Source organism: Macrobrachium rosenbergii, chromosome 12 (genome assembly GCF_040412425.1).
Source record: "Macrobrachium rosenbergii isolate ZJJX-2024 chromosome 12, ASM4041242v1, whole genome shotgun sequence".
Classification (NCBI taxonomy): domain Eukaryota; kingdom Metazoa; phylum Arthropoda; class Malacostraca; order Decapoda; family Palaemonidae; genus Macrobrachium; species Macrobrachium rosenbergii.
This window is the reverse complement of record NC_089752.1, coordinates 82,278,044-82,304,764: the sequence shown is the minus strand read 5'-3', so window position 1 is coordinate 82,304,764 and position 26,721 is coordinate 82,278,044. Positions and strand designations below refer to the sequence as shown.

At 40.3% G+C, this 26,721-nt stretch overlaps 1 protein-coding gene across 2 annotated transcripts in view; it reads right to left on the bottom strand.

Moving 5' to 3' along the window:
* Nucleotides 1-26,721, bottom strand: part of LOC136843740 (uncharacterized) — a 474,729-nt gene that overhangs the window by 346,843 nt on the left and 101,165 nt on the right. For both annotated transcript variants that reach the window (XM_067112392.1, XM_067112393.1), the window contains exon 4: nt 21,809-21,985. In XM_067112392.1, coding sequence (XP_066968493.1) covers nt 21,809-21,985 — 177 coding nt within the window. The remainder of the gene's footprint in view (nt 1-21,808; nt 21,986-26,721) is intronic.

Sequence of the window (26,721 nt, the reverse complement as noted above, 5' to 3'; positions counted from 1 at the left end):
CATTTCTATAGCTGTGTTTTTCTTCAGATTACCTTTTGTCTCCTTATAGTTTGCAGTCTTGGCATGATTCTCTATCACTATTTCACCGGCTGACACGGGGCTGGACTCAGAAAAGGGATTTTGACAAAGGAAAAATCTATTTCTGAGGAAGGCCCGTGTCACCCGGTGACCCTCCCAGAAGTGGCTTCGCTCCCCCTACTTGCACATGCCAAGCCTGGGGTGGTGCTAGTCTGGAATGAAGTAGATGGCGCTGGTGTCGCCGGTCTGACGGACGCCTGTGCGTGGGGGCTGTAACGGCTCACCGCTCTCTTCCAGGGGTTTTGACATAGGGAGGTCTATCGAGTGTAGCTCTGTGGTTGTGATCCTTTCACTCACCCTTGGTTATACCGACGTCTTCCTTAGGGAAGACGCTCGATCTGGGGGTAGTAACCCCAGCATTCCTGAAAGCTCTTTTTCTCTGGTATATCTAGCAATTTATACCTAGAAATTCGTGTTAGTATGGAATTTCACTGGGTGACACGGGGCCTTCCTCAGAAATAGATTTTTCCTTTGTCAAAATCCCTTTTTCATGTCATTTACATGACTAAATGCATTTTTTGTGATATAACTATTAAAATATTCAGGTACCTACGTAGTGATCGAGTTACGATAATTCGCCTGACGATAATTCGATTTTGCGATGGGGGTAAGCAATTATTACCGATACGACAATATTTATAAAATATCTTTTAATTTCGCGCGGGCAGCAGCATCCAGTCAGGCAGCAGGAGAGACCTAACTACAATACACCAACTTCTTTTCTTCCACCTCTCTATCCCATCTTCTGGTTAAAAAAGTAAAAAAGATAAAATGATAAAAGTATTGTTAGTAACGTTATACTCTTGCGTAAATGTGTACAGCCATAAACAACCGAATGAGAAACTGTTGTTTTGCTTATAACCGAATTGGATAACAACAGCCGTTTTGATTGTATTTCAACCACTGTACAGTAGTAAACAATTACCGTAGTTATAGTACAAATGACATTGCGTAGAACAGGACTGATATATTTTTACATTATACCCTTATTAGGTATGGATAAAAGATCGACAAGGAAATATACTGCTAAATTTAAGCTGCAAGCTGTAGCCGAAGCTGAGAAAACAATGTTCAAGCTGCTAATGACTAAAAATTATTGTGCAACGGCAACAAGGATGAAACTTGACCATAATTAAAATTGGAGAGAAAGTATTTTAATCAAAAGTACCAGGCATGAAAGAACACATTACTGTACTTCTATTTTTATGCCAATAAACGATAAATACATAAAGCTTGTATTATGATGAGATCAAGTGAAAATAGCGAACAGAATCTTGAATTTTTTTTTTACACAAGAAAAACGGCCCCAAATGGCCAACATCATCTATTAAAAAAAAAAAAAAACAGGTTTTGACGTAGGAAAAACATATTTTTGGTAGTCACTGTTGAGTCCTCAAGGAGTTAACTCCCATGGTGTGCCAGCGCTCCATGGTGACTAAACTAGTATCAAAGAAAAATTTGAAATGAAAACACTATGACACGTGATAAGAGCATAATGGACTCAAAGATAAGAGGGCATTTTCCCTTATCTTCAGCAAAGCTGAAGCCAGTTTTTCCTACGTCAAAAAATGCAAGAAGTGACTATTGCACATGTGCATCTGCCATCTTGTTTACGACCTGGGCAGGCAAAAGACTAGCTGCATTACTCTCTGTTGGTCATTATACAGTAGGATTATCCCTTGCCCAAATCCCATGCCTTTTGTCAGGGAAGTGGGGGGGGGGTTTGAGGACTCAACAGCGACTACCAAAAATAGGTTTTTCCAACATCAAAACCTGTTTTTTGATAGCGTAGTCGCTTGTTTCGTCCTGAAGGAACTTTACAAAAGAAATTGACAGGTGACAAAAGGCTTAAGCTCTCAAAATTTTAATCCCAGACAACCCAAAGAAAAAACGTTTATGGTCCGAGGTCAGGCCACAAGTTTCAAGCCCCATTCCTTACTCTAAGAAACCCTTTATGGTTTTGGAAACAAGAAACAAGAAGCCAAACAAGAAATTGCATTTTTAGGGTGAAGTTCTGTAGTGACTTACCTAAGTATGCTGGGTGTGGTTGCAGTTTTTTTGTATCTTTCCCAGCAATAGTCAGCATACTCACCCATTAGGAAGACCCCTGGTTTTCTGCTGTAGAGCCTATGGGGTCAGGACTAACCATACCACCTACTGACATGCAGTGCAGACGAATTTGTTCTAGCTCATGGCAGTAATGTTTTAAGAACACTGTCTCTAATGCCCACCCTGTACTTTCAGAGACTTCTTCAAAAGAGATTTCTGAAGAAGGCCAATGACGTAGTTACTTTCCTTACGTCATGTGACCTAGGAAAGGAGTGTGGGTTTGCTTTTTTTAATTAGGGACAATCATATTATTCTTAGCCCTTGTAGAGAGAGTGGTTTCTTCATGCTAGGGTGTAAGAAAATCGGACCTTCTGGGATGTTTGCTGTGACCTCTAGGTAAACCTTAAGTGCTTGAACTGGGCATAATGTTTTGTTTGCTAAATTGAGTTTTCTTATAAGAATAGATTTCCTTCTTAAAGGATCCTCATTCTTGGCCAGGAATGATCGGCCTAGGGACAATAATAATTGATTATCAACAGTTTGTGTGATACTGTATATCGTCCCCATCTATCTTCTGTAGCTTGTGAGTTGCGGTTGTACTGGGTCTGCTGAACTGAGGGGTAGATAGAATCCAAGTATCTTGTTCAGGGACCAAGTAATTGGGAGTCTTTTGGGAGCGGGTCTTTGTAAAGCAACAGACCACAGAAGGGAAGTAACAACTTCTATGCTGGAGTCAATCCCGAATCCATAAAGCAAGGGTTCTGTTAATGCTGCCTTGTATGCTATGATTGTTGTAACTGCAAGGCATTTGTCTTCAAAAAGATATATCATAAAATCTAAAAGTGTTTCTATAGAAATTTCAACTGGGCTCTCAGTATGGATATTATCTAACCATATCTTCCATACGGACCAGTACTGTTGGATAGATGACATCCATAATTTTTGCACTAGGTACCTAGCAATGTTCGGTGAGTAGTTTTCATGATAGATAATATTTAAAAAATCCATGCGTGAAGGTCTCGGCTCAGAAAGGAGGATGCGTAAACGATTTTCCCTCCTACTTTCTGGGATAGAACAGCGGACGGCAGTAGAATTGATCTTTTTGCCTGTTGTTGAAGTGATAGGAACCAATGCCTGTTTGGCCAATTTGGGGCTATTAAGTAAGCTGTTCCTTTGAAGGTTAGGAGTTTGCTCAAAACCTTCAAAATCTGGGACAATGGAGGAAAAAGATATATCGTCCTCCAATTGTTCAAGTCTTGTAGGAAGGCATCTCTTACTGTTGCTTGATTGTCCATGTTCAGAGAGACATATACTGGAAGTCTGTGATTCTCATATGTGGCGAACAGGTCCACTTCTCATTGTATAAAGAATGTTGGCTATTGTCTGAAAAGAGTGGTTGTCCAACATCCATTCTGTTCAGGCTGTTGTTTTCCTTGATAGAAAGTTTGTTATTATGTTGAGACACCCTGTGAGGTGAATTGCAGACAGGTGCCACTTCTTTACTTGTGCCATCCAAAGGATGGCTAGCATTACCATGTTGAGAGGAGGTGAACGTGATCCCGATCTCTTGATGCAGGTCATTGCAGTAGTGTTGTCTAGAACCAACAGAATGTGTCTCTTCTGGAGGTTTGAGTTTTTTGAGAGACAAAAAGACAGCCATCAGTTCCAGGAAATTGATATGACACTTCCTCAGAGCAGCTGACCACCTCCCTGCCACCTGACGATCCTCCCAATGTCCTCCCCAACCTGTCAACGAGGCATCTGTGTGTATTGTCTCTCTTACAGATGGAGGAGTTAGGGTGATTTGTTTTGCCAGAGATTCCTTCCAGGTCCAAGGCTGAAGTATCTCCCCAAATTTTGGATTCTTTTGGTGAGATCTGTCACGCAGCTTTTGTCTTGCATGCGACAGCCAAAATTTGTTCACATTTTTCAATTGCAATCTGAGTATTGGATCTATTACTGATGCAAACTGCAGTAGAACCATCATGTGTTCTAACTGCCATCTGGAACCTTTTGAGGTTTTTCCTTATTCTGTTCTGAGTTTTGATGGGGAGAGACAACAGGCCCTGAAGAGTACCCCAACACGATCCCAACCAATGAAAATGTCTGCTGGGCATGAAGCGGGATTTTTCCCAATTTATTATAAAACCTTTTGACTGGAGTCTGTTGACCACTGCTCTTAGGTTTTTCAGGCATTCTTTTCTTGTGGTCCCCAGATTAACCAGTCGTCTAGGTAAGCTATTAGTTGCATTCCTTCTTTCCTGAGTTCCTGGACAACTACTGTTGCTAATTTTGTAAAAATTCTTTGGGCAATGTTTAGCCCAAAAGGCATAACTTTGAACCTATACAGTGAACCCCATTTTCGCGGGGATGCGCCCCAACCGAATGGGTCAAATCCATGAATGCTTAAAACCCTCTAAAAACACTTAGAACTGCCCATTTTGATAGCTTAAACACAGAAAAACCCTGTAAAAATGCTTATACCTGAATATTTTAATAGTTTTATCACAAAAAGTGCATTTATTCATGAAAATTATATGAAAATACAGTAATTAGTGAATATTTCTCAGTGAAAAATACCGCGAATCGGCGTGAATTTTCCATGAATGATGGCTAAATATGTTCCACAGAGAAACCAGCGAATCGTGAGTCATGCGAACATTGACAACGAATATGGGGGGTTCACTGTACGTCTCTTTCCCTATCTGGAACCCTAGGAAGGGGCGAAGGCAGCGGTAATAGGGACGCGCCAGTATGAGTCTTTCAGGTCTATAGAAACTGTCCAAGTCGCTTTTGGAATGACTGAAAGTACTTGGGCAACGGTAGTCATCAGAGACTTTTGGCAAACAATGTGCTTGTTCAACGTTGATAGGTCAAGGATCACTCTTTGTTCGGAGGAATCCTTTTTGGGAACACTTAAGAGACGTGTCTGGTGGCGAATATCCATGTTTCTTTATGGCACCTTTGAATAGGGCCTTCTGCACGTAATCTTCCAGAGAGGGGTTTGATGCTTGAAAGAACCCCTTTAAAGGCGGGAGAGCATGAGACCATTTCCACCCCAGCCCGTTGAGAACAATGCTGTGTCCCCAAGGAGAAGACTTCCATTCCTTATGGTGTCTTTGGTGTCGACCCCCGACCTAACAATTCCTATTGATATCCCCCTCTTCCTCTACCTTTTCCTTTGATGGGACAGCTTTTTGACAGCTTCTGGACCTTATGAAAAGGATGTCCTTGTTGATGAGGCTGTTGCTGTCATTTTGAAGGGGGTTGTCCCTTTTGGCTACCTACCTGTTTATGAGGAAAAGTTCTGAAGGTGACTGCAGGCTTATATGATTTTTGATCAAAGCGAGCCTTTTTTGAATTGGGTAATGAGAAATTTCGGTTTTTTAGTTTCATGCATTCTCCTTTTCCCAAAAGAGTGTACACTGTACAGTTTTGTTGTCATGCTTGCTTGTTGACTTGTGTTACCACAGAATCCTCAAACAGGTTCCTACAGAAGGGATTAGACTGTAATAAAGCAGTTACATTACGAAGTGACTTGTTGGAGCCTTCCAATGTTTCCATTCGCGCTGTTAAGCGCCAGTCTAAAAAGTCAAAGAGTGCTTCCCATACGGTTCTCATAAGACTTTTAGCCACAACAGCAAAAAGTGTCCTGGAATCCTCTGGAAGCCTTTTGGTGGCAGCTTCTAGCAAGGTGGAAGACGTTAAGATACTAAGGAGAAGAGTCCTAGCACAGAATTCTGATGAAGCTGTCACATTTGAGATTCTTCTCATAGGGGTCCCAAATTGCTGAGTAGCAACATCCAAGGGGAGCTTTTTCCTTTCAAAAGGAAGTTGAAGTGTTGCCACTCCTTGGTGGAATTTTTCGAAACTGGGAGGACTGTGACAAATGATTTTAGTTCTGCCATTGACTCCTGTTTTCTAGTTACTACATAATTCTGAAAGTTTGCCTTCACATGGTTAATTATTTTAAAGGTGAAGGCACAGAAGGCTGGTGGTATATACTTGGTGAGCAAGTTGGGTTTTATTCATAATGGGAGTATAGATCCACCTACTGATGATCTGGTAAAGGGCGCCATCAACAGCTTTTCATGCTGTGTTCCCACATAAGAGAACTATTTCCTTTTGAGGTTTCTCCATGTCTGGCAAAGGTGGTATCAGGAGCCATTCTGTATTAGGGAATGCTTCCCTGTCTCTAAACTCCACATGTATAACTTCAACCATGGTTTTTCCTCATTAATTAGATACTTACCATCAGGAGAGAAAATACACATTGAAGTGTCTCGCCAAAGATTACCAGCATCATCAGGGGAGAATGTTGGAGCCCCTGTTATGTGCTGACCTGAAGCTTTATATTAACCTTGTATCTTGCTTGATCAGTGTTTGTTTCCACTCACCCTTTTCGATTGCAGGATGCAGTACTTTCACACTTTGGAGTGTACCTCAGTGACTTGATCTCTTTAATTTCCTGTTCGGAATCATGCAATATGTTCATTATATACTGTATTGCTGTTCTGTGGCAAGGGCATCTTTGATATTATTCATAATTTCCTTACAGAACTGATCAAATGATGCAAACTGTGTATCCCTTTTGGGGGAAGCTTGCATAATGTGACTGAGCATCCACAGCTGAACTGTGACTGCCTGTAGCCTGGGGGCAGAGGTCCTGGGTGAGTTACTATACCCCTCTGAAAATGTAGTCATTTCAATTGGGGTTAACTGAATCCTTGTATCCCTTTTGAGGGGAAGGATCCTGATCATCTTCTGAAAGTTGCAAGGGGGATTGAATTCCTTCTTGAAAGTTTACCCCCCAGTAAGCTGAAGGTAGTGTCCCTGATCCTTCTGGGTGAATTCAGCAAGGTCATTTCGGTAACAATATCAACTTTATCTAAATGATAATCACCTCCAAGAGGAACTTCCTCTATTTTCTCTGCAGGGTTTACCTGGGAGGTATTGGGGGCTGATGTTACTGGGTTTTGGCCCAAATAAGGATCATCTGAGAATGGGTTAAATACATGCTGCCGGAGTTCTGCCGGAAAGATATAATCTCCCCCTTGCTGAACCCTAGGACCCATCGTGACAGCCTGAAACGAGCTGTCTCGTCCTTAAAACTTGCTGCCAAAAGCACACTGCAAATTTCACACATATCTGGTGACCAAGCAAAATGTGTCCTGTTTTTTGCATGGACTATGTCCATGGCAGGTGGAATGGGCCATACCCACTGGCAAAAAGCGAACCGAGCAATTTGCTACGGAACACTTGAGCTGAGGGTCCTGTAGTGAAAGAACCAAGTTGTTATTAGAAACTAATTAGCATAAATTGTTTTTTAAAAACAGACACTTTTGTAAAACCCTGTGCCGTTAGTATATTACATCTTAAACCATTTTAGGTTTAGGCTGACTCTGACAGCATATAGGGCTGCATTACTTAAACTGTTAGTCCTTTTGCAAAGGCTAAGTGAAATTTTAATTCTAAATTGTTATGCCATAAGGAATAATCTTCTATAAACTTCTATAATTTGTTTAATAACTGACCCAAGCTACTGTTTTAAATGGCTTAGGTTAATCCTTCTAGTATAATTTACTTTAATCTAAGCATAGAAGATCTCTTTGATGATTCTCGCTTAACCTATTCTAGGTCATTTCTTATTCTAGGTTTAATTAAAAACCTAAGGATATAGGCTACAGCAAAAATTAATCCCCTTATAATCTGGTTTTTTGTTTTATGTAGCCAAGGCTACCTTTTTGTCTGATACTCAGCCCCACTGTTTCTTAATTAACAGTAGGAACACCCCCTTAAGGGATTTCCACTTAATCTAGTTAGGTTATTGCCTGTTCTAGCTTTATATCACCTGTAAGGGTATAGGCTTCATAAGACCTTACTAATGTTACTGACCCTAGAATACTGTTTATTTGTACTCCTAGGCTTCCCTTACCAATGTTATTAACCCTTTAACGGCGAAGCCCTATTTACAAAAACGTCTTCCGTATGCCGGCGGCATTCGGTGAGTTAGCACCGAAGCGGAAAAAAGTTTTTTCAAAAAATCACAGCACGCTTAGTTTTTAAGATTAAGAGTTCATTTTGGCTCATTTTTTTGTCATTGCCTGAAGTTTAGTATGCAACCATCAGAAATGAAAAAAAATCATTATCATATATAAATATTGGAATATATGACAGCAAAAAAAAACTCGTATATAATTGTATACATGGCGCTGTAAGCAAAACGGTTAAAGCTAATGAGTTAATTTTTTTAGTTGTATTGTACACTAAATTGCGATGATTTTTTACATAACAAATTTTAAAACGATCAAAGCAACACAAAGAAAATATTATCACAAAATGATGCATGAATTAAGTAACGCAGTGGATGTAAAAATTTTTTTTTCAAAAATTCACCAGAAATCGAAATATTGTGCTAGAGACTTCCCGTTTGTTGAAAAATAAAACTAATTGATTGAATATTACTAGACTGTAAGTGTTTTAGCTTACAATTGCAGTTTTCGACCATTTCGGTCGAGTTAAAATTGACCAAAAGTCAAATTTTTTCTATTTATCGTGATTTATATGGAAATATTTCAAACCCGATAAAAGCTAAAACCATGAGTTATTTTTTGTTGTATTGTACATGAAATTGCGCACATTTTCATATATAAAACGTTATGTAACGACTAATATAAAGCGGTGCAAATATTACGACAACGAGACGAAAGAATTTCTGAGATGTTCGGCCGAGTTATCAGCAGAGACGTAAGGAAAATGTTTTTTCAAAATTCACCATAAATCGAAATATTGTGCTAGAGACTTCCAATTTATTGCAAAATGAATATTACTAGAATGTAAGAGTTTTAGCTTACAATTGCGTTTTTTTACCATTTCGGTCGAGTTAAAGTTGACCGAAGGTTGAAATTTTGGCAGTTATCGTGATTTATGTGAAAATATTTCAAAACTGATAAAAGCTACAACCATGAGCTATTTTCTGTTGTATTCTACATGAAATTGCGCACATTTTCATACATAAAAGTTTATGTAACGACTAGTGTAAAACGATGCAAACATTACGACAACATGATGTAAAGAATTTCTGAGATGTTAAGGCAGAGTTACTGGTTTGCAGACGTAAGGAAAAAGTTTTTTTTTTTCAGAAATTCACCATAAATCGAAATATTGTGCTAGAGACTTCCAGTTTGTTGCAAAATGAAGGTACATGATTGAATATTACTAGAATGTAAGAGTTTTAGCTTATAATTGCGTTTTTTTACCATTTCGTTCGAGTTAAAGTTGACCAAGTTTGAAATTTTGGCAGTTATCGTGATTTATATGAAAATATTTCAAAACTGATAAAAGCTACAACCATGAGTTATTTTCTGTTGTATTCTACATGAAATTTCGCACATTTCCATATATAAAACTTTATGTAACGACTAATATAAAACAGTGCAAACATTACGACAACGTGATGAAAGAATTTCTCATTGCAAAATGAAAAAGTTTTTTCAGAAATTCACCATAAATAAATGATTGGTTGCAAAATATTAAATGATTGAATATTACTAGATCATAAGAGTTTTAGCTTAAAATTGCGTTTTTGACCATTTCGGTCGAGTCAAAGTTGATTGAAGGTTGAAATTTTTGGCAGTTATCGTGGTTTATATGAAAATATTTCCAAACTGATGAAAGCTACAACCATGGGTTGTATTTTGCTGTATTGTACATGAATTTGCGCACATTTTCATATATAAAACTTTTATGTAACGGCCAATATAGAACAGTGCAAAAATTACGACAAAATGACAAAAGAATTTATGAAATTTCAGCAAGCTGGAGAGTAAGAAAAAGTTTTTTTAAAAATTCACCATAAATCGAAATATTGTGCTAGAGACTTACAATTTGTTGCAAAATGAAGGTACATTATTGAATATTACTGGAATGTAAGAGTTTTAGCTTACAATTGCGTTTTTCGACCATTTTCGAGTCAAAAATTGACGAAAGTTGAAAAATTGGCACCCAACAGAAATTTTGTGCTGATAGTCCAATAGGCTTTTGGGGTTAATCCTAGAAAACTGTCTGCAAAGCACTCCTGACTTACTGTTCTTTCTTAGCCTAGTATAGGATATTGGCTAATCCTTTTTTTTATAGATCACACTTAAATATACAGGCTATATAAACTTGGAATGTAAGTAAACACAGTTTTATTTTTGTTAGCTCAGGCTGACAACCTGCCTTTTTGTATCCTTGATATTTGGTCTATTATAGAGGGTAAGTCAAAAAGTTCCAGGAAAATTCAATATACTCTTTATTTAAGGTTGAATCATTTTTACCATCTAACTCTATACACTTTTCAAGGCGCTGTTTCCACCTCTGCAACCTTCTTTGTAGAAATTTGGGGCCTTTCTATTAAACCATGTTGAAACTGCATGTTTTGCAGCATCCAAAGATTCAAAACTTAAGTGTTCCTTGAGAGGAAAAAATCTGAAGGAGCAAATCAGGACTATAAGGAGGATGTGGAAGAGTTTCCCACCTAAATCCTTTTTCTATAGGACTTCTCTTGCAACCCTTGATGAATGTGCTGGGCGTTATCATGATGGAACATTCTCTAATTGCAACTTTCCTTTGTTTTTTTAGCTAATGCAGTCTTCAGTTTTTGCAAAACACCTTTGTAGTAGTTCCCGGTGATTGTTTTTTGTCCTTCAAGGAAATCAATCAAAATCACTCCTTTGAGTCCCAAAACACTGTTGCCATAACCTTCTGGGCAGATCTCGCCACTTTGAACTTCACTGGTTAACCTCTTTGTAACCATTGCTTTGATTGAATTTCTTTTCTGGGTCATATTGATGGATAAGTTTCATCTCCAGTAACCGGTCAAAAACTCTGATTCATTTGATTCAATCTCGTTTGCAAGAGAAAGTTCTTAGCCTAGTATAGAATCTTTGGGATATTGCTGAAAGTTAATCAAACCAGATTTTCATTTTTATGGAGAGTTTCATAGTAATTACGATCTTCAATATACAAAGCCACAATTCTTTCATCTTTTTAGTCTTGGGTTGTCTTTGAGGTCCTATAAACTTTTATCCAATCATAAACAACTGATTTAGATGGAGAAAAATCTCCATAAACTTGTTGCAAAGCTTCAATAATTTCATTTTCCTGGTTTCAATCAAGCTTGGTCAGAACTTGATGTTATTCATCTCAAAAATTTTTACATGGGTTCTGCCTTTTCTGTTTGTAAGAGGATGACAATCAATCACTACATCACAGATAATTGTTTGCAAGTTTGGGTTGTTTCATTCCTGTGTAAATACATCATTCAACAATTTTCCTGGAACTTTGTGTTATTACCCTATTATATAATAGTAACCCAATAATGTACACTCTTATAACCAGGTTATCACTTACTCTAATCTAAGATACTGCCTAATCTGGACTAATTATTTCACAAGGGTATGGTTACATAAAACACAATTGCCTTAGTATGTGGCCTTAAGGCTAGGCTACCATCTCATCTGGCACAGGTTACTATTTTCATCTAGTTCCAGATTACCGTCTAAGAAAGTGATTGCCCAATAATGGGATGCTTTGTAAAAATTTAACACTTAAACTAATATAGCTACTGCCTAGTCCTAGATTCTTTTAGATCATACGCAAGTATAGAGGCTGTATAGAGGGAAAATTTTAGTTTTCTGTTTATCGAATTCTAGGATCCTTGGTGTAAACTAGACTGTTGCCTAGGTCCATAAAAGAACATGTCTCAAAAGGTTCTTACCTTAAATTGGGTTACTACCTAATCCAGGTTATTTGAATCACCTTTAGGATACGTATCCTAGGATATAGGCTACGGACAACATCTACTATATTTACATTATTCACACTAAATTTGTTAGGATACTGTCTCATGTAGGCTACTGCCTAGGCTATTGTGGACATTGTTCTCTGAAAGGATTATCTAATTTAATAATAAATTGTGGAACATTTCTTTAGTTACACATTTTAAACTGAATGATCAAAAACTCAATTTTTGGGGCTTCTGCAAATAACAGAGATCATGAGAGAGCACTGACCATGTGCTCTGAAAACAAAGTCCGGTTTCTGGGATTCTGTACACAAAAAACATTTGTTCCACAGTTACAACTAACAATTTTTAACTTGAGCTTAAAAATAAGTACTTAACTTCCACGTTTGGGTGTTTCCATAATTCTTGCTGGTTTATGCTCACTTGAATACAATAAGGAGCATTAAAGTGTCCTGCGTGTAACTTGTGCTAGCAGAGGGTAATGGAGCTGGTCTTTTGCCTGCCCTGGTCGTAAACAAGATGGCAGGCACGCATGTGCAATAGTCACTTCTTGTATTTTTGACGTAGGAAAAACTGGGTTCAGCATCGATGAAGATAAGGGAAAATGCCCTCTTAGTTTTGAGTCCATTATACTCTATCACATGTCATAGTGTTTTCATTACAACACAATACCCGAATACAAGACCAGGCTAGAAAAATATTTCTTTGATACCAGTCTAGTCACCATGGAGTGCTGGCACACCATGGGTGGTAACTCCTTGAGGACGAAACAAGCGACTACGCTATCAAATATAGCTGAATTAATTTCACAATGAGATGTATTCCAGTTATATTTCGACTTAAAAACACTTCATATAACGAAAAATGAACTTGCCCCATATAAATAAAGTATCTAGAGATTCATTTATGCTAACTAGAAGCAGGAAAATCATTCTTAACTGAGTCAAATATGGGAAAATAAACTTACCGTGTAATAAATCTCTAAACCAAAACACTGATCGCTATGATAGCAATTTATAATACAAAAGCAATATAAGAATATACACAGGCAGTCCCTGGTTATCGGTGGGGGTTCCGTTCTTGACAGCGTGACAATAACCAAATTTGCCGATAACTGAAAATTGGCCATAATAGCGCTGGTAACCAGGGATCGGCGCCACTGATAAGTGGAGATCTGCGCCAATAACCGGAGATTGGGGCATAAAGGTGCCAAAAATCCAGTTATTGTTGTCACTAGACAAGCCCCGTAAAACCGGGGACTGCCTGTATACAATATTATTGGATACAGCGAATTAAAACATAACATTTTACAAGATAACATTTTACAAGATCCATGGAAAAGATGCATATTCGTTATGTTGATGTTTGTATAATACAACATTATGTCAATACAGAGTGCAGTATAATGTAGGCTAGGTTACCATATATGCATACGATATACCATAGTGTAGGCTAAGCTAATTCTTGTTTGTTATTCAATTTCTCTTTGTATTGAATTATCATAAGTAACTCTGCATGAACCTCCAAATTTGCTGATATTAATAATTAATATACCATATATGTAGAGTATACTTTATAGTGTAGGCTAGGCTACCATATGTGTATACATGGTACTGAATACCCTAGTGTAGGCTAGGCTATATTCGAGATATGTTTTTTCCAAGAAACAATGGGTTTTTTAGAACCTAACCCTGTCATAAGTAGGATAATACCTGTATAAGCATTTTTAGAGTTTTTTTGTGTTTGAACTATCAAAATAGGCAGGCAAATTTATATCTGTAAGTCCCAGGTAGGTCCTCCCATCCCATGCTTGAAGGAGCACTTGCCTGTTGTGCTTCATCTCTCTCATTGCTTTAAATGTTGTTAGAAACACCCATTCTTGGAATCTGGAAACTTGCAAAGCTTTTTTAAAGCATTATTTACTTTTATTAACCATTGCCTTTCACCTACGTGGTGTAACTTTATTTTCCAAGTTTTATTTTTCAAATGTCTTTCAGAAAACCTTGTCTGGTGTTGCTGGAGAATCATATAATGTTTGTAAGACTTTACTTATCCAGTAAGATGAAAATCTAAATCTTAATACCATACGCTTTAGATTATTTGATATCTTCCCCAAGCAGCATTTCAACAGGTAGCTTTCCATCAGTACCTACAGTGAAAGCTTTCTAAGAACAGGTGTGTGTTATAGAAAGTCGTAAGCATCCACATTCCATTGAAGTGCCACACTGTCACACTTCCCTGCACCAGAAGTCATTTATCTTTTACTGTAAAACTGTAGAATGGTTGTATGTCATTGATGCAATACACAAAGTTTTTTGTAAGTAACTTACCCAGTAATTATATAGCTATTAGTTTCTTTTAACTGGCAGCTTAAAAGTTTGAAATTGCAGGTCACACTAGTTTGCTCTGGTTATGGTGACGTGCCATGCCCACTTTTGGGTGGAAGAAGAGGTAGAACATAGCAAAGAGCTTCAATTTGTTTATGCCCTTATGTCCCAGTGAGGGGAGGTGGGCGGGCTCTGATCATCCAATTACTGGGTAATTATATATAAAACTTTATTGTAATATAAAAATGTCATTATATAAGTAACTTACCCAGTAATTACATAGCTGATTCCAACATTGAACGGAGTTTGAGAATAGGAATTTGCTAACAATGAATCAATGTTGTTGAACCTTACCTGATAAGAGAGCTGCTACAGGTAGATACTGCCTCTGGTTGGAACTCATCTTACCCAATAGAGGCGAGGCAGTAAAGCATTGAGGGCCTACTACTACAGTGGGTGCTTTGTAGCGATGGACTAATTTCCGAGGGCTAACAAAGAAAACAAGATGCCCCTGCCCAGGGCACAGTACCACACAAAATAACCAGGCAAATATAGTCATCATAACCACCACAAAAAAAAAAAAATTAAAAACACCAATACCCATCCATTAAAACCAAAAGACTGGGAGGTACTCCAAGTATATAGTACTCTCAGGCTCCCCAAAAAACTCAACACCCTAAGCAAGGCGAAGAGATTAAAGAAAGAACATTGCTTTCTATGTCTCCTCCCAAAACACCACGCCAGCTATGTAAAACAGACCCAAGGAACTGCATTGATCATAAGTAGTTTCCATATCCCTTAAGTAATGAGACTCAAACACTGACTTGCACTTCTAAAACATGAGGGATAAATTGGGCTTAAACGCCAAAGACGTAGAGACAGCTCTTATCTCATGGGTTTTTACCTTGCATGAGGAGAGAGTGTCTTCGCTCACCATGGAATGTGCTCCTGAAATCAAGTCCCTGAGAAAGAATGCCAGGGCATTCTTAGACAAAGGTCGAGAGGGATATTTCAGAGAACACCAAAGGTTCCTTGATGTACCAGGAATAGTCTTCGTTCTGTGAAGATAAAACTTAAGGGCCCTTACTAGACAGGGAGCTCTTTCTTCTTCAGGTGGGCCTACTATCTTGGACAAGCTCTTGACCGTAAAAGAATGAAGCCATGCATTCAATGGCAATTCATTCTTGGCTAAAAAATCTAGGGAAAAGGAGCAAACTGCATTCCCCTGAGAAAACCCGATATTTTTGTCCAAAGCATGGATTTTGCTGGATCTTTTTGGCAGTGGCCAAGATGACCAGAAAAAGAGTTTTTCTGGTAAGATCCCTTAAAGAGATAGACTGCATGGGCTCAAAACATGAACTGGTCAGCCACTTAAGTACCACATCTAGATTCCAGGACAGCAAAGGTTTTTCCTTAAGCTTTGCGGTATCAAAGGACTTAATAAGGTTGGACAAATCCTGGTTAGACAATAAGTCCATGCCTTTATGGCAGAAAACTGAGCTAAGCATAGCTCTGTAACCTTTAATGGTAGAGCTGGAAAGTCCTTTAGTGGAGTGTCGGAACAGAAGAAAGTCCGCTATGTCTGTTACAGAGGTATTAGAAGAGGACACGTTATTTCGTCTGCACCAAGACCTGAAGATGGACCACTCAGCCTGGTAGACATTATCTGATGACTGTCTTCTGCACTTCGCTATTGCGTCTGCAGCTGCTCTTGAAAAGCCCTTCTTTCGGAGCAGTTGCTTAACAGGTTTTAGTGGAGCTGTCAGCAGTGAGGTTGCCTGAGTTGTTGCTGCTTCTGTGGCAGCAGTCTCAGGAAGTGCGCAAGCAGCACCAGCGGATCCGGGAACCACTTCTTTTGCTGGCCTGAAGGGGGCTATCAAAATCATGGGCAGGTTTTGATGAGACCAGAATTTGTTGATGACTTGTCTCACTAAACTGAATGGGGGAAAGGCATACAGATCTTTGCCCGACCAGTCCGGCAACATTGCACTGGTTGCCCATGCTAAGGGATCCGGTACTGGTGAGCAGAAGAGAGGAAGTTGGTGATTCCTGGAGGACGCAAACATATCTATCTTGGGTTTCCCCTAAAGCTTCCACAGATCCAGAAAAACCAACGGGTCTAATGTCCATTCCATGGGAAGGATCTGTTTCTGACAGCTCAATTCGTCCGCCAGAACATTGAGTCTCCCCTTGATAAACCGTGTCACTTGTGTGTTGTTCTGGTGCAACCAAAGAAGACCCCTTGCTGCTTCGTACAGGGAGAAAGAGTGGGTTCCTCATTTCTTGATGTACACCAGTGCCGTCGTGCTGTCTGAATGCACTGCTACTGTCTTCCCGCAAATTTCTGAAGCGAAGCACTGTAGCCCCAGAAATATTGCCTGTAACTCCTTTACATAGATGTGCCAGTTTTGCTGTTCTTGAGACCAGGTACCTGACACTTCTTTTAACCCCAAAAGAGCTCCCCAACCTAGGTTCGAAGCATCTGAAAAGAACTCTAGGCTGGGGTTCAGAGGTAGAAGAGATTTCCCTTCTGATAGCCTCTTCCTGGAACTCCGCCAACGAAGATCCTTTTCGATTTGTACTGTTATCAGGAACTCAAATGAGTTCGGGAACTTTTTCCTGTTCCAGCTGGCTCTGAGGAAGAATTTTCAGAGATCTCAGGTGTAGTCTTCCCAGAGTGACGAATTCTTCCATGGACGAGAGGGTACCTAGAAGACTCATCCATTGATTGGCCATGCAAGAATTTTATTCCAGAAATTCTTTCACTGTCTGAAGACACTTGTTTATTCTCTTCGCTCATCACTCCTAAATAAGGAATCTCCTGACGAGGAGTCAGGAGAGACTTGTCCCGATTGATGAGGAGACCCAATTCTTGGGCCAAGAGAAGAGTTATGTGAATGTCTTCTGTACATTGAGCTCTCAAGCGGGAACGTAGTAACCAGTTGTCGAGGTATAGAGAGATCTTTATTCCCATCAAATGAAGCCACTTCGTTAGGGGAGCCAATACCCTGATTAACACTTGAAGAGCCGTCGAGAGACCCAAGCACAGAGCCTGAAATTGGAACACCTTGCCCTGAAACACAAATTTTAGGTACTTTCTCGAAGTCAGATGCACTGGAATATGAAAGTACGTGTCCTGCACGTCTGTGGAGGGAGAATGGATGCAAGGACAGATTGGTTTGTTTCCACCTTGAATGTTGTCTTTTTGACAAAGACATTTAGTGCACTTACGTCCAAAACGGGTCTCCAGTGCCCCGATGGCTTAGGTACTACAAAGAGATGGTTGTAGAATCCCAGAGAATGAATGTTCTCTACTACCTCTATAGCCTCTTTCTGAATAAGAGACTCAACCTCTACCAAGAGAGCAGCAAATCTCTCTGAGCCTGGAGAGTAAGCCATCAATTTGACAGGCTTGCAGACTAGAGGAGGTTTGTTCAAAAAGGGGATAGTGTAGCCCTCCTTCAGGACAGACACTATCCAGGATTCCACTCCCTTTTGTTCCCACCATTCCCAAAAGCGGAGAGGCAGCGCTCCTACCTGAGTACGGAAGACTATATCTTCATTTCTTGGTGGAAGACTTGGAAGAAGGCTTCTTGATGGAACGCTGTGGGAAACAGGTATATGCTCTTGTTCTAGTATATGTTCTAGGTCAGGAGCTCCGAAAGGGAATACAGTGAACGCCCCGTATTCACGGGGGATGCGTACCACACACACCCCTCCGTGAATAGCTAAAATCTGCGAATACTTAAAACCCCTCTAAAAACACTTAGAACTGCTCATTTTGATAGTTTAAACACAAGAAAAACACTGTAAAAATGCTTATACCTGAGTATTTTAATAGTTTTATCACAAAAAGTGCATTTATTCATGAAAATTATATGAAAATACAGTAATTAGTGAATATTTCTCAGTGAAAAATACAGCGAATGGGCGAATTTTGCGCGAACAATGGCTAGATATGTTCCACAGAGAAACCCGCAAATGCGGGAGTCCACGAATCATGAGAACGCAAATACAGGGGGTTTACTGTAAGCTGCAGTGGAGACGAAAATCTGGGAGGAAGAGCCGAAGAATCCTTGGGGCATCTCGCAGACTGGGAGAGTTCTTTTTCTGCAGGTCAGAGGCCATGTCTAGTACTGTAGCCTGAGGAAAAAGATGTGTCTTGTCCAAGGGGGAGAAGAGGAGGACCGATCTCTGAGACAGAGTGACGCCTTTTGAAGTAAAAGAACACCAAAGCTCTCTTTTATTAAGTACATCCATGGCGTAAAGACCAGCTAACTCCTGTGTGCTGTTGCAAACGCCCCTGTCAATACAGGAAAGTACTTCTAAGAGGTCCGTAGAAGTGTCTTGAGGTGAAAAGGAGCAGTCTCTAATCTTGCGCACTAGCGCGCCCACCACCCAGTCTAGGAAGCTCATCACTTCGAAAACCTTAAAAATGTTCTTGAGAAGCCGAAAACATAATTTTGGCTGAGGAAAAAGTTGATCTCCTAGACGAGCTGATAAGGTCGGAGAAGTCTCCCTGAGAGGAGGCAGAGACTCCCAGGGAAGGAGCTTCTCCCGTTGCATAAAACCTATAACTCGACCTAGACAACTTGGAAGGTGGGAAACAAAAAACTGCTTTACATTGCACCCTCTTCTTTGAGAACCACCCTTCTCCTTCGTTCAGTGCCTTCTTCGCTGGAGAGGAGAGAACCAATTTAGGTAACCTCGAAGAACCAGCTGAGGGAGCTTCCATAGAGAAAGTCGAAGCAGGAGAGGAGGGAGTAGCTGGCGAAAAGAAGCTTGGGAAGGTCACTAGCAGGAACCTCAACAATGCAGAGTACGCTGATGAAAGAATATCTTGATCTGGAACGACCTCTTCTTCAGAAGATACAGGAGAAAGCGATAAGTTCACCGTCATCTGAGCTGTAGGAAGGGCTTTTCTGAAGCAAACTTAGAATATTATCTAGTTTGCTCTGAATCGGGTCAACCGAAGGAGGAACAATGTCCCAGATGACACTACAATGATGCGATAGAGGAGCGGGTGCCAATGGGTGCTCAGGGAGCACTGTACAGATGGGAGCCAATGACGAAACTTGATGGCGACCAGGAGCCAGTGGGCGCTCATCTGTAATCGGGAGCTTGGGCGCTTCAATGCTAGTTGCTGGCCGCTTGGGCACTGATTGTAGAGGTGAAGGTGCTGGGCGTGCAACTCCTGATAAAGGGGTTCCCTTATGCAACGAAGAACGAAGGCGCTTCGGTGCCAATTTACGATCATCGTCTGATGTAACAGACGAGAATTGCTTCGGGCTATCCCAGTGATTGCAAGAGGGGTGTGCTGAATCCTTGCCCTTGTTACAGGGAATAGGAGAAGAAATCTTGAAGTCCACTGCACGCCTTTTCAGTGGGTGTGACTTGTCCACATAGCGCCATGAGCGCCTGGGACTAAAATCCTCTGAGCTGGAGGTCATACATTGAGCACTCACTTGAAGGCCTTTCCAATGGCCTTTGGTTGCAGTCTGGGATTCATTAACAGACTGAACCGAGGGGGCTACTGCTCAGGGGCAGACACCACCGACTTCCCTTAGGCTACCAGTTTGACTCCTCCCTGGTGCTGGGAAGTATGTCAGGGACCTTGGCCTAGGAGAATCGGCAGACTGAACAGCCACCTCCTCCACTACCACAGCACTTGCACTGGGCGCCACGGGGCGCTCTGACTCACTTTTATTCATTAACACTTTCACAGATGACGCTAATTTAGCGATCCATTGCACAATTAATTCAAAGCAAGTGTCGCTTATCGACTCCAGAATGACGATGGTGTTGGGATCGGAAACGTAAGAGCCAGGTAAACGAGAGGATTGCACAGGTGGAGGAGATGGAATGGGATCGGAAGAAATTACAGGTGCAATTGCATCCAACTTAGTGGATGAATCCTGACTAGCTAAAGCTTTACTAGATTCCCTAGCAATAGCTTTCCTCTTCCTATCTCTAGCTAGTTTCTTAAGATGTGAACGTACAGTCTTCCACTTCTTTAAATCCCACTCACTACATTTCTCACATCGTAAATCCACTGAACAAGTTTGTCCCCTACATTGAACATAAACAGTGTGAGAATCGTAGGATTCTTTAGTAAGTCTAGTATTGCAGCCTTTGCTACAATACCTAATACTAGAACTACTAGTGTCAGACATCCTGGAAAATTACAGAGACAAGTCCAAAAAACAGGCAAAGAGTCATCAACCAACGATCAAAACTCACCTAACACTATCTAAATTGTGCCGAAAGGCTATGAAAATAAATACTTCACCAATCGTAGATAGAACAAACCAGCAAAGTATAAATGTTAAAATTCAAACTGCTGCCAACCACAGTCCTTCAATCACAGCTGGCAGAAACAAATTGAAGCTCTTTGCTATGTTGTACCTCTTCTTCCACCCGAAAGTGGGCGGGACACATCACCATAACCAAAACAAACTAGCCTGACAAACAATTTCAAAATTTTAAACTGCTGGTTAAAAGAAACTAATAGCTTAGTAATTACTGGGTAAGTTACTTACAAAAAACTTTGTGTATTGCATCAATGACATACAACCACTCTACAGTTTTACAGTAAAAGATAAATGACTTCTGGTGCAGGGAAGTGTGACAATGTGGCACTTCAATGGAATGTGGATGCTTACGACTTTCTATAACACACACCTGTTCTTAGAAAGCTTTCACTACAGGTACTAATGGAAAGCTACCCGTTGAAATGCTGCTTGGGGAAGATGTCAAATAATCTAAAGCGTATGGTATTAAGATTTTCATCTTACTGGATAAGTAAAGTCTTACAAACATTATATAATTCTGCAGCAACACTAGATAAGGTTTTCTGAAAGACCTTTGAAAAATGAAACTTGGAAAATAAAGTTACACCATGTAGGTGAAAGGCAATGTTTAATAAAAGTAAATAATGCTTTAAAAAAGCTTTGCAAGTTTCCAAATCCCAAGAATGGGTGTTTCTAACAACATTTAAAGCAATGAGAGAGATGAAGCACAACAGGCAAGTGCTCCTTCAAGCATGGGATGGGAGGACCTACCTGGGACTTATAAATATAAACGAATTTGCCTGTTGTACCAGTCTGAATTTAGACTGTTGGTATTTTGCAGAAAATGACATTGTTTCATTTTCAAACACAGATAATTTTCAGCTGGGTTTTGAAGATTCAAGATTCTTTTGCCACTGATACTCTAGATCTCATTTGTCATATTTGCTGTTAATAGAAATTATTCCTCTAATATCTCCAACTTCCTCATATGGTCTATTTCCTCATCATCCACAATAACCTATTGATTCAGTTTTCCATGGCATTTGTTTTCTTACTATCAAATTTCTTATAGTCTTTGGGTTTTTATTACATCACTATCCTATTTTCAACACTCATTATCTCTGTTTCCTATCCACGTGATAGTAATTAGGGCTTTTAAATAGACAACATTTCAGTATGGAGAACTAACTCAATGTTAGCCCTGCAAAACATAAGATTTGCAAAACAATCATTTAGGACCAACTAATTATAAAACTCTTAATGAGAAGAAAACTTACCAAGTAATTTTCATATTCAACTGCCTCAGCAGCAGTCACTGGCGAGCGAATTTTGAACTTTACAAAGGCCCTTAGGTATGCTTTGTGTTCGTCATGGTTCAAACTAGATTTATAAGGTATCATAACAGGGCAAGTTTTCTTGATAAAGTGGTAATGTCGTTCAAATATTCGATCAACCTGGAAAATTAACAACACACATTGGTTATAACCATGAACCATATCACAGTAAAATACATTAATTATTTCCAGTATATAAATGTCTAGATATTCTGACAAATATTACAAGCTTTCTTTCTACAAATAAAGTCAGAACAGAATAAATAATGGCATGAAATTAAAATCAGTCCTCAAATCAGTATAATTTGTGTACTAAAAGGCCCTAAAATCCTGGAAAATAAACATTTTTATTATAAAATTATTTGGATACTTACCTACTGTTAAAGTTGGCTTATATCTTCACACCATTACGTGCGATTGGCATTCAAAAAAAAAAAATAAATAAATAAAAAATAATGCTTGGCTAACCCCACTAAGATATGGGGAGGTTGGGTTGGTGTCCATTTTAACAGCAGGTAAGTATCCAAATAATTAATTTTATAAAAAAATCTTTATCATTTGGAATGGATCTTACCTACTGTTAAAGTTAGCAGACTACCACGCTGAATGAGGATGATGGGTTAGTGCAGCTGGAGAAACAATGTTCAGCCAAGCGAACTAAAAGCTTTTTAATGGGGGGGAGAAGCTTCTCTACATTCCTGCCTCTTGTGTGATCCTTACTGGCAAGTGCTGTAGCCAGATGTTGGAATCACAACAGGATGTAAGGCCCTTGTAGCGAGACTTGTCAGAGGATCCTTACACGGATAAAAGGACTCTATCTTGCAGAGAACTAGTGGCTGTGCTGAGCCGAAAGCCCATAACCGACAGTGAAAACTAAAGAAACAACCACCTTCATATATGAAGGTGTGCTCCTATACACCAAAGTGTACCTTCATGCTCCCAAAATTCAATAGTGGGATTTCCTAACAGCTAACGATAAGATAGAAAGCAAAGTTACTACCCTAAGGGTTTCACACCTTGTACTAAATTTGAACATTTTGCAAATAATGAGGCAAAAATAGTTACATCCCCCTGAGCTGCACAACAACCTTCCCTAGCAAAAGGTTTTAAAGGAAATAAAAACATACCTACGGTACAGAAGCTATGAGGATTACTTCCAAAAATGGCAAAAGTGTTTGGCCTTCTAACACCCCAGATAAACCCTTAAGAGTAGAAATTCTAACTGGACATAGGACAGCCACTTCTTCATTGCCTACCAAAGCAGTTAATGTAGGCACTGTCACAAATCTGGGAAGAGCTTTCACTTCTATATCTTTTCTCTAAGCAATGAAAGAAAAGAGATTTTGCCACTAGAACAAAGCCCACATACAAGAAAGGGCTTGAAGCTTACTAAATATAAACATATAAAGAGTTCTAACTGGACATAAGACAGCCACTTCTTCATTGCCTACCAAAGCAGTTAAATTAGGCACTGTCACAAATCTGGGAAGGGCTTTCACCTCTATATCTTATCTCTAAGCAATGAAAGAAGAGAGAGATGTTGCCACTAGAACAAAGCCCACATACAAGAAAGGGCTTGAAGCTTACTAAATATACTGTAAACCCATAAAGATTTCTAACTGCACATAAGACAGCCACTTTTTCACTGCCTGCCAAAGCAGTTAAATTAGGCACTGTCACAAATCTGGGAGGGCTTTTGCTTCTATATCTTTTCTCAGAGCAATGAAAGATAAGGGAGGGGTGTCCACTAGAACAAAACCCACATACAAGAAAAGACTCGAAGGTCACAATACTCTGCCACAGCAAGAGCTAAAAGAAAGGTATCTTCAAATTCTTAAGCTTTCTCAAAAGGCTCAAACTGAGGTTATGTTAAAATCTGAAGGACTACATCTAAATTTCATCATAAACCATGATAAGAAGATTGAAATTTCCAGCACAAACGGCTGAAAACCTTTTCAAACTTTAAATCGTGAGCAATATTCCAGTCAGCATGATGCACTACTGAATGCAATGTAAAGTGCTATCCTTTGATCGCTGTGACAGAAAACTGCTTTGCATACCTGAGATACTGGCACAGCTTAAATCAAGATATCTAGTGGAATGGGTACTGGATATCACTCTGGACGAGCACCAAAATCAATAAACTGACCACTGTTACTGATACACAAGTTTAACAGCGGAGGACCTTCTAGACTTAAGGACTGCTTCCTTGGCCATTCTAGAAATGCCCTTAGCTTGTAAAGATATTGACAATCTCCAAGTGATCAGATGAAGCATGTGGAGGGTTGATGGAATTTTCTCAAATAAGACTGTCTGAAAAGATCTTTCCTGAACAGATGAGGAACATCAACTGCCAGGATAGGAAATTAGGGGAACCATTCCCTTTGGGGCCACCAATAAGCTATCAAAATCATCCTTGCATTCTGCAAAACTCACAACTTGTTGAGTATTTCCTCAAAATAGCAAACAGAGGAAAAGCATTAAGTTCTAGATTTGATTATTTGAAGGGAGGCATCAACTGCCCATACCTGAGGATCCTGGTATGGAGGGCAGTAACCTGGGAGTGTAGTGTTTTGGGCAGCCATGAACAGACTGGTGTTTGGGTTTCCCCAGAGGTTCCACAACTTCTGGCACACCTGAAGAAGAGGAGACTCTCTGTGCCCTTTTCTGCTGAGTTGGTCTTCAATAACAATCCTGAAGAAGAGAAACTCTCTGACTGAAGACCTTGCCCTTTTCTGCTGAATTGGTCTTCAATAACAATGTTTTTCTTCTAGGACAAAACGAGGTAACAGAATGATGTTGCTGGACTCTGTCCAAAGGATAAAGTAGTTCCTTTGCTAGCCTGAACAAATCTCTGATCTGTGTCTCTTTGTCATCTTGTGTAAAAATCTAGAAGATGAATTGTTGGAAAAGACTGTGATCATATTGTCTCTCACAAGATGTTCTGCTTGTGTAAGACCATTCCAAACTACCAAAAGCTGTAGGCTGTTTACCTTCCAACTCCCTGACATCAAATGTTTCTCAGAATGGCCCTCCAATCTGCCTCCCAGACATCAAAGGAGTGTAAAGGTTCTTGAGGTCTAAAGACCAAACCATTACAGTTCTCAAAAGTGGTACAAAATTGTCTATCCATCTCTGTTGGAAAACCCACAAAAAGAGAGAGCTGATCTTCATGTGGTGGATTTTAGAATTATTGGCAGCTGTTTCTTTCTGGCAACCTAAGTTGGGGAGGTTAGCGGGTGAGTGCGTCCGACAGAATTTGGTATTCGTGTGGTTAGGTAGGTTGTGGGCACGCTCTCAGGGTATTGTGTCGGCTTCTCTAATCAGGCTAGTTAAGTTAGATGTGTGGCCATTCTTTCAAGTTGTGAAGTTAGTTGTGTGGCCATTCTTCCATCGTAATAAGGTAAGATATCACAAGCTATCTAAGCATTTCTGGGATTGACCTGTGTCGCACAGTGAAATATCCCATATAGCACACATTTCTAGGTATAAATATTGCTAGATATACCTGAGAAAAAAGCCATACAACTATATAGAATGCCAGAGTTACTACCTCTGGATCGATCATCCTCATAGGATGTCGGTATGTCATCTAGGAGCGAGTGGAAGCCACTACCACAGATGCTTAACCCCAATAGATCTCTCCTCTCCCAAAACCCCTCTACCTAAGGGGTGCCGTTACAGCGGTCCTTCTCCGCTCGCTACTACTACTTCTACCCAGAACCATCATCCTCTTATAGCACCTTTTCACGTGTACACATGTTAATTTTCTCTTGTGTGTTTTTGTGCTATTATTCATTATTTTCGACGAGTTCTTTCCAGCGGATCTTGTTTTTCCTTTCCCGGGATACGCCCGTTTGTCGGAAGAAGCTCTGGTGAGGGAAGACAAGGTTCCCAAGGAGACAGTGATTTTCCCCAGGGACCAGGCACAGTCCGCATGGGTCAGGATATTATCGGACTGGGAGTGTACCAACACGAAGTTAACTCCTCACAAGGGGCGGTATACGATGTTTGTTGTCCATGAGGACATTCCCACCCTTGTACTTCCAAGATTGCCGAGTTGACTCTACAGGCCGGGATAGAGGAGAAGCCGATGCCTCAGCTTCGTGAGACGGACCCTACATCTCTGCTCTTTCCGGGGGATCTGGATTGCTGGGTTGGGGCTCCTGAAACCTTTACGGTAGGCAAGCTGGATCCCGAGTGCGCTTCGGATCTATTCAGTAAGCAGTTGCCCAGGATTCCGGACTCCTTGATCAAGGCGGAATTCGATGCTAGATGCCGTCTCAGTAGATCCATCAACTCCGTCACCTCGGCGGAGTTGACATCGGCTGTATATAAGGACGAACCTCTATTCTGGATTCTGACCAAATCACTTCTGACAACGTTTCAGAGTGATCTGTATGACTTTGTGGTGGCAAGGTGGGACTGCCGGAAGCATGTGTTTGCTGATGCCTCCATCCGGCATGAGCCAAACAAGCTCATTAAGTCTTCCATCTGGGGAGCTAACCTCTTTCCTGATGACGTAGTCAACAATGTCATCAGTGAGGCTTCCAGGGCCAACCAGAATCTCCGGATTCATTGGGGACTTCCTTTTAAGAGGAAGTCTTCTGAGCCTTCGGGCCCTCAGCCTAAGGGAAGGAAGAGGTCAAGGAGGTACCATTCGTACCAAGCTCCTCAGACCCAGACAGTTGTCCAGGCAGTTCCCGTCTCTCAAGTTGCCCAACCTTCTACCTCCAAAGGGCAACCTCAACAGCATTATGTCTTACTGAGTCAGCCAGCTCACAACTCTGCTGGCTCGGCTGCCTACGTAGCGTCCCCTGTGTTCAACCCCACCTTTGAAGCTCAGGGTTCGTTTC